Source organism: Apium graveolens, chromosome 9 (genome assembly GCF_009905375.1).
Source record: "Apium graveolens cultivar Ventura chromosome 9, ASM990537v1, whole genome shotgun sequence".
Taxonomy (NCBI): Eukaryota; Viridiplantae; Streptophyta; class Magnoliopsida; order Apiales; family Apiaceae; genus Apium; species Apium graveolens.
Window position 1 is genome coordinate 6,242,260 of NC_133655.1, and position 8,896 is coordinate 6,251,155.

At 34.5% G+C, this 8,896-nt stretch overlaps 1 protein-coding gene across 3 annotated transcripts; it reads right to left on the reverse strand.

Annotated features, from left to right (window-relative positions):
- Positions 1–3,022: 3,022 nt before the first annotated feature.
- On the reverse strand, positions 3,023–8,138 carry LOC141684573 (uncharacterized). Of its 3 annotated transcripts, none has more exons than XM_074489612.1 (8): positions 7,879–8,138; positions 7,664–7,744; positions 5,280–5,308; positions 4,998–5,160; positions 4,679–4,885; positions 4,133–4,217; positions 3,587–4,039; positions 3,023–3,502 (listed from the first exon to the last, which is right to left on the reverse strand). In XM_074489612.1, exons 1-8 carry the CDS (start codon positions 7,879–7,881, stop codon positions 3,405–3,407), a joined length of 1,119 nt encoding a protein of 372 aa, XP_074345713.1. In that variant the 5' UTR covers positions 7,882–8,138; the 3' UTR covers positions 3,023–3,404. The 3 variants fall into 3 exon arrangements, with proteins under 3 accessions (XP_074345713.1, XP_074345712.1, XP_074345714.1); XM_074489611.1 differs by having other exon boundaries at positions 5,280–5,311; positions 7,879–8,137; XM_074489613.1 differs by having other exon boundaries at positions 3,023–3,487; positions 5,280–5,311; positions 7,879–8,133.
- Between the last annotated feature and the right edge of the window lie 758 nt (positions 8,139–8,896).

The window sequence follows — 8,896 nt, forward strand, 5'->3', positions numbered from 1 at the left end:
GAATGAATATGGCTATCATTTATAGAGAGGGAAAGAGTATCTGTATGATGCAAGGACATCCCAAATTCTCTAAAGCCAAGAGGGAAGAAACCATGAGGTTAAAGGAAGAAGCTAAAAAGCTGAAGGCTGACAAAAGAGCACAAGCAAATCTTGAAAAATAGCTAGAGTCAAGTCAGACTGAAGAAAGGGAGAAGATTGAAGACAAGAGTGAAGAAAACAAGATTGAAAGCAAAAATGTGGATATGGGGAATGTGGTAGGTGAGAGTGTAAAGGAAAGAAAGGAATGGCAGAAAGGGAACAGAAAGAAGGCCAATGCAAAAAGGAAGAGTGGAGATGACACTGAAGAAACCCAATTTAAATCCAAACCACTACCTTCTATTCCTGAACCCATTGTGCCTGATCCCTATTTAAATATCCATGGTGAAACAATCATTCCTAAGGAGGAACCCATTGATTGGGACACCATCAAGTTACCCACCTTCTTAAATACTTCTCCACCACCAAAGAAACAGAAAAGAAAAACCAAATCAACACCTCCCCTAACCTCAAGAAAATTCACTCAGAAACCTAAGCCTAAGCCACAAGCCTAAAAGGATGACTATGTTCACATTTGTGACATAAAGGAACAGACAGACATTGAACTCTTCCTGGATGAGCTGGAGGAAGTAAGGGGAATAGATGCCTACAGACAGCTACTAGAAAGATTAGTGTTCAAGTACAAAGGAAATGGGGAAAGAACTTGGCCCCTTTACAGAATTCTGAATGAAGGCTATTCTACCTTGGTTAGAGTCTACTCAGATATAAAAAGGGATTCTGGCTTTACCGGGACTGCCAAAACTGAGTTTCTCAACAAGATTGCCAGCATAAGGAAAACTTGGTGGGAGCCCAATTCCTTGCCTAGAACATTACTCATCCCGGAGCATGGAATTACAATTCATAAATCACCTCATTGGCTGATGGAGTTCAGAGACAATAAAGGAGTCAGAAGATTTTTCAGACTTGAAAACCAGCTTAAAATTGCCAGTAATGAAACTCTCAAGGACATGCAATCTAAGTTGGACATCAGTGAAGAAGATGAAGCTGAATTCTACAGACAACTCCAACTCCAAGTAGAGGAAAATGACAGGAGGCTAGGGAAGAAGACAAGAGATCAAAGGAAAAGAAAATAATCTGCTCAGCCTAAAGGAGCATCCTTGGAAACAATGTAATCCTTCAATTCTATCTCAGTACATACACTTTTGCAGCACTTTTGAATTTCTACTTGATTTCAATTCATATATTTGTCAAGTGTTTTGTTATCATCAAGTTAAACCCAAATTTATGCCTACAATTCTAGTAGACATAAATAGTGGGAGATTATTAGGAATATGTGTATTAGTTTGATGATAAGTTAAACAAAACACTTAAGTAGGAATCCAGTGTCTGTAGCCTCAACGGATAAGACCATTCTGGCTATCCGTTGATGGAGTAGCTTTACTTAGAAATAAGTTTAGTATTGTAGCACATTCCAGTTTCTGTATTCAAGTTACAATTCTTAGATGTTGTGGGAAATTATAAGTCATATTGACTACTAGTGGATATGCAAATAGGAGGGCTAATTGTAAATATTTCATGCCTTGTAATTTCGTATAAGTGAAGTAGTATCAACTGATAAGTTAAAGACCTTCAACGGATAAGAAACAAAGTTTCAACGGATGTCTCTAAAGCTTCAACGGATAATATCCATCAACGGATGAGTGCATCAACGGATAAAGCTTCAACTGCTAATGCATCAACGGATAAAGCCATCAACGGATGAAAGCTTCAACGGATGTTAAGTTCAATAGCAGTTGACAGTGACAATTCATAAGCTGACGGAGGCACATGGGTTGACAGAGACAATTGGAATGTGGCAGCCTCTTGGAGGAATCAAGAAAATGCAGCATTTCCATTCTGGTGCAAACAAGGAAGTATTCAAAGATTCACAGATTATCCTAGATTGCATTGGATAGATAAATGAAGAAGAAACATGTGAAGAATCTTTTCAATTGTATTTTATATTTTAGTCTTCACTTGTAAACTTGGTAATATATAAACCAAGTTGCAGCTAGTAATTAGAGTGTGAATTTTCCAGAGCTGTTTAGAAAAACATTGAGAGAAAATCATCTAGTTTGTACTAGGAAGCAGCTGTGATCAATTTCTTGAATCACAGATTTTCTGAAATAACACATCTCTGGTGGAACAACAAATCCACCAGAAAAGTTTTTAAGTCTTTTGTGTTCTTTACATTTGTGTTTGAATATATATCTGTCTGCACCAGCTCAAAATAATTCATACACACTTGTTCATCAAAACACATAGCCTTTGAAACTGCTCAAAACTTGAAAAAGTTTTGAGATTTACATTCAACCCCCCTTCTGTAAATCTCATTGTTAGTTCCTTGGGAATAACAATTGGTATCAGAGCAAGCTCTTAACTTACAAAGAGTTTAAAGATCTATTCTACTAACATCATGAGTAAGAAGGATATTGGTGTAAAGATTCCAATCCTGGAAAGAGATAATTATCATCACTGGAAAGTGAAGATACATCTACATCTTCTCTTTCAAGATGAAAGCTACATCAACTGCATTGAAAATGGTCCTCACATCCCTCACAAGGTGGCCACAGCTGCAACTGCCACAGTTGCTATTGGACAGTCTATTCCCAAGTCAAAAGCAGAATGGACTGATGAAGATATTGAAGAGGTTCACAAGTACAAGAAAGCCATGAACATTCTGTTTAATGGTCTAGATCAAGATATGTTTAATTTAAAATATTTATTATTAATATTGGTTGTATTTGTCGTCAACTTAATATTTTAAACAGACTTAGGTTCAAGTCCTTCTATCCCATTTATTTAATTTAAAATATTTGTTATTAATATTGATTGTATTTGTTGTCACCATATAACAAGTTGAAAGCATAAATATTGTTTTGTTGAATGTTATTAGAAAAACTATGAAACCCTCGATTATGTACGTAAACCTAACGTGAAGTTTGGATGCTGATAAAAAAATATTTGGTTGGGAAATTCCCACACAGAATTTACTTGATACACTTCTCTCTACAACTCAACATTCAACAACATTAATGTACAACTAGGAAACTACTGAACTCTGTATTAGGCCACAATCAGCTGATTCAGCCTGAGAATTAAACTCTGCAAAAGAACTTTTTCAACATTCACCTAACTATGCAACTCTTTAGTTCAAGAGGCCCCAAAAGAACCTTTCAACATTCATCGAGCGCAACTCCTTAGGTTTAAGAGGTCTGTTATCCACGAGTTAGCCGCATACATAGCAGGAATTTCCTCGGACATTCAGTTTCTCAGATTTGAAAGACGTGGACGGATGTCGATGGCATAGAGTTATTCCTCTAAATTGTTTACATGCAACCTATGCTGTTGTGATAATGATCTTGCATCAGATGAGTTCCCCAGTGATTGAGCTCGTTGGACAATTCGTACTCTGCAATTCCAGAGCCTTCATTTAGACAATAGTCACAATTATAACTATCAGTACTTTTACTACATTCTTATGAATCAGGACAAATCTAAAACCTCTTACCTTCTGGAACATCAGCATTACAATCATCAGACTGTCTTTCAGAACGACCTTCAATAAGTCCAAGCTTCTTCACTCTCTTCTTTGACTTTCTAGGAGTCAATTGTTTCTTAGCTTCTGAAGCTTCGGTACTACAATAATCAAACCGAGTTTCAGATTGGTCTTCAGCTTGTCTAAGCTTCTTCACTCTCTTCTTTGACTTTCTAAGAGACAATTCTTTCTTAACTTCTGAAACTTCAGTACTACAATCATCAAACCGAGTTTCAGACTGGTCTTCAACTTGTCCAAGCTTCTTCACTCTCTTCTTCAACTTTTTAGGAGTCATTTCTTTTTTAACTTCTGGAACTTCAGCAATACAATCATCAAACTGACTTTCAGATTGGGCTTCAACTTGTCCAAGCGTCTTCACTCCCTTCTCTGACTTTCTACTGGGACTACTATCTTTAGCCTCATCATCTTTAAAGTTTGAGTTTAAAATATAATAAGAATGTGTTTAATGAGGGTATACACTCTAAGCAATGAGCAGAAGCAGAATAACCAAATACATACATGTTTTGTTTCTAGAATCATGAATAAGCATAAGTATTAGGGCTGCATCTGCCACATCCAGACCATACACTCGAACTATATTCACCTATAAAACATGGGAGCAAAAGTTGATCAGTACCCAATAAGAATCAGTATAATGGTAAACATTTGCATCTGTGCAATATTTATAAAGAATGGTAATGCAACTTAAACAGGCACTACTAAAGTATCAAACTGAGAAAATTCCAACATAATGTCTACTTCAAAAACATTATGCACAAGTGCAAAACACCTTCCATTCCTCTACGACATCCCTGTACACCATTACTCATAAAATTATACCAACCATTTTCTCATGCTTACATCCTAACAATAAAGGTTTAAATAATAATTTTCAACAAGATCTTGACAAACATGTCAACAGTCATTAGTGAGTAATAAACAATATATCACTATAACACCCAACAAAAATTAGTTTGATGAGTAATGCTAGCATCTATGTGTTAACAACTATAATTAAGGGTGGAACTTGCACAGGAACAACCAATCTAACTAAGAAAAAATTACCTTAAACCTGTAAGGTGAGATCATATGAAAAACCAAAATATCTCCCTCCAATAGTCTATGTTCCATTGCAAACCCTCTCCAACCAGCACTTAGACCATGCCGTTTTGTGAGATAAGTTGTGTCCCGCTCTGTTCCACGGTCATCCACTAAAACAACTCTGACATCTTCGTTTGGCATGTAAAACTTACAAAAGTCTAAAGGTAATATCTACATTAGAAGGAAATGCAAAAGAACTATTTAGTACAATAATGGCAACTTCATGTACAAAGCCAATACGCAGATTGTTTAAAGGAGACAGTAGACAGTATGACATGCTAACCAGCCAAAAACTGTAGGAAACATTGGATGGGAGCATTGCTTTTGAAAATCTAGGATATTCCAGTGGTATGCTTTGAAGCACTTCTTCTGCCCGATCCCTAACAGATTTTTTAGCATCATTGTCTTGATACAAGCTATCAATAAGTGTCTTCTTCCGGCCATAGCTAAATTTGGTCAAAAGACGGTAAGTTGACAAAGCAATGCGTCATCCTAATATATTATTCATTAATTTGCCTTTGGTAATTAAAAATAATAACTGGTTATTCCAGTAGATTATTTTTACCTCGCATTTCCTGAATCAGCCGAATTGACCTGCTACAAATATAAAACAATTGTGCTATTTAGTTTAGTTCACAAAAATGACAAGAAATGTATAATGGATTAGTGTTATTGTAAAATAGTACAATATCAAGTTCCTAATGACACTTCATTGAATTATGGTGCCTTGCTAATTTAAAAATATGATTTTTAGGCACATCATAAGTTAAGTATCAGCACACTAAAGGGTAAATGATAAACAAAATCAAATCATTTAGTAGAAGAAACATATAATAGCAATTAGCACTAAGAAAATACTGTCCAAACTTCAAATTATTAGCTTTTCTTGTTTTCATCCCAATGTCTCATGGTGTACTTGAGTAAAATCCAACTTATTCTAGGATTAATATCCAAATTATGAGCTTTTCTTGTTTTCATCCCAATGTCTCATTTTGTACTTGAGCTTTTCTTGTTTTCATATAAGTAAATATCGTTGTAATTTATCATACAGTTTAGTTATATTACATAATAGCTTATTGGGAATGTTAGGGGAGTTTCGTAATTACCCATTATTTAGTGGATTAATAGAATTTTATTTGTTAGTTAAGTTTCAAGTTCTACTCCTATTTAAGCACGTGTAGTTTTCGACTAGGGCTTGATTTAATGAGAACTCTATTTCGCCTGAAAACCAAAGAGCCTGCTTGTAAAAAAAATCAAGTTTGGTATCTAAACTGCTTTATTTACTAATCCAATGGTTCAATGAAAGGTCTCTTAGAGCAAGTCCAACATACTCTTTATTTGAGCTCTTAACTCAAAATATAAGGAAGAAGAGTGAAATTTCAACTCCATCGGACTCTTATTGGCTCCTCAAACCACTAAGAGCCCCTCAACCTTCTTTAATTTTAAGAGTCACAACACACTCTTAAGTTATATTTTATAATATAATCCATCCGCTTTCTTTCTCTCTCTCTCACTCTTTATCAATCTCTTTCCAATTTATTATTATAATAATGACAAGGAGTGAGAATAGTGATTATTGTTGGAGTTGAAATACAAAATGATGTCCTAAATTACTAAGATTTATTATTTTATAATATTTATAAAGAACCAACTAAGACACTGTTGGACTCGCTCTTAGGTTCTTATTTCGAGGAGTTCCCCAACTCAACTCTCTTTGATTATTGGAAAACTTTACTTATTAAACAATGTTTACTTATTATGGGTTGCAATCTAAACAAATTCCTCTCATGCGGTTGATATTGAAATGTATAACAATGGTTCCTTGGTCTGTGCAAAAAATTGTAAAACATCTATTAAAAGGAAGAGTGTGTATCATTTTATTATCTTTTATTTACCAATCTTGCATCAAAAATATCATTGCTTGGGACTATCTTCCCGATATCTAAATTTTTCACCCCAAATACGATAATCAATCGAACACCAATTTTATACCCCACAATATTCTTCGGTAAAGCCACACCGCAATTTATTTTGATAAGTCTTCAACTATCTAAATATGCACTTACTCTAGCAAATGCAGTGTACTGCTTTAGTGAAAATCAATGAAATTCTTCACTGCAACTTTTTTTGACAATGTTGTGAAGTCTTCGGTTATATGTAGTAGCAAGTAAATATGCACATACTCTAGCGGCAGTATACTACTATATTGAAAACACATGAAATCTGTAGAACACAAGAAGTAACGAGGTAAATAGTAGATTTATCATGCAAAGCAAACAATTATAGGACATTAACAATGCGACGATTTTGTATTGCTTCATTAATATTCATCAATCATCACCACCTCCAATGAAAATTGATATAGTTAGTGATGAATTAATGACCATAAAAATGATAGAGTTATTCATAACTAAGAAGTACCCATTGCAATTTGCAATAATTAAGGTTCTTCAATTCATTGATTCATGAAATGAATCAATTGCCTTTCTACATAAAAATAACCACAAAAAATAATATGATGTGAACAGTAACAAACTGTATCAGTTCAACCCATGAACACCAATTCAATCCCCGAATTGATTAATATTTGGAGTAAATTGAGTAAGAATGCTCATATCATTTCCAATTGACCACTGAAAATTCATCCGATCTATGTCAACAGTTCCCAGCAAGGGGCCCTAACATCAATCCAATCTAACTAGGTCAAAACACCGCAGAAGCTATAAGGGCGATAAACGTGTGTGGCATTCAAGCTACAATCAATGCACAAGCTGAACCGGGTGGAATTATACAATTTGATGTCAAAAACATCAACAACTAATTCAAGAACCTAGAAATGTTAAATATTTATCCGAGAACACAACAAATTATACTTCGATCAAACATGCATTGGACCGGAAAAAATCAATTACAAACTACAAGTATCAAGAGAATACATCAAAGTCTTACTTTCTTAGCCTTCGATTTAAAGCTGCAATCCTTCTTTGGAGCCACCAATTTCTTTGTTTCCAATTTTGACCTCTGCTTCATCTGTAAAATAAAAAACCTTGTGAGGGAGAGAGAGAGAGAGAGAGGGAGAGAGAGGGAGGGGGAGAGAGGTAGGGAGAGAGAGAGAGGGAGGGGGAGAGAGGTAGGGAGAGAGAGAGAGAGAGAGAGAGAGAGACCATGGATGTTGATCTGGGTTTGATGTAAAGACAAAACTGAGAAATTCAGATTAATCTAGTGATATATCTGAAACATTCAGCTTGTAGCCCTTGTCAATTGTATTCTTTATTTCAAGAACTACATACATATGTATGTATATGTATGTAATTTCTAATCTTAAAAGCTGAATGGAAATGTACTTCTAAGTTGTGTTTAGACTTGGAAGACAGACAGGCAGACAAGTTAATCTAATCCGACACAGACACAAAGAGGCGTTGGATTTTTGTTACAAGTAGACATTAGTCAAAGTCCGTAGGTTTGTGGGGAGGTGATTATGTGAGTGCTCTATATTTAATGATTGTGGTAAATGTATTCTATTAAATGTTTTACACCATTACTAAAAAATTTATTTACCAGATATTTGTGTGGTTTGGATCAAACTAAAAACAAACAATATTTTAAAATTAATCTCATGTATTATGTGTTGAGCTCATTAAATACTTTGGTTGGTTTTATATACGATATATTTTGGAGAGAGTAAAATATACGCAAATTATTTTCTTAGTTTGAGAGTAAAAATGTTATTTGGTAAATATCCCGGACTAATACAAGACATATATAGTAAATAACAAATATATACATGTGTGATAAATAACAAAATTAAAAATAGCAAGACCGACAAATAACAAAATAATGCATGAGTCCATAGTTGTATTCATATAATATTTACTTATAAGACTAGTTAACATATCCAGGTAATTTTTATATGAATATATGTATATATCACCTGATTACAATACAATACTTAAAGAAAAATAAAAGAAAATTTACGAGCTAAGTCGTAAATCACTGAACACAATTTTAATTATTATAATATGTCGCTTCCAAGCAACAATATATGATGCCATGTCACCAGTGATTTAAGACCTCCATATCCAAACTTGATTAATCAGTCAAATTGCTACGTGTTTTATTTATCTTTCCCCTGAATGATATGCTTCCAACCCCTTTAACCGAGGTTGAAGGACATTGTCTTCA

Coding starts and splice junctions, on each gene's coding strand:
- LOC141684573 (XM_074489611.1), bottom strand. Junction 4,886..4,997: donor TTTCCTACAGTTTTTGGCTG/GTTAGCATGTCA, acceptor CTTCTAATGTAG/ATATTACCTTTAGACTTTTG. Junction 4,040..4,132: donor TGATTCTAGAAACAAAACAT/GTATGTATTTGG, acceptor CAAACTTTAAAG/ATGATGAGGCTAAAGATAGT.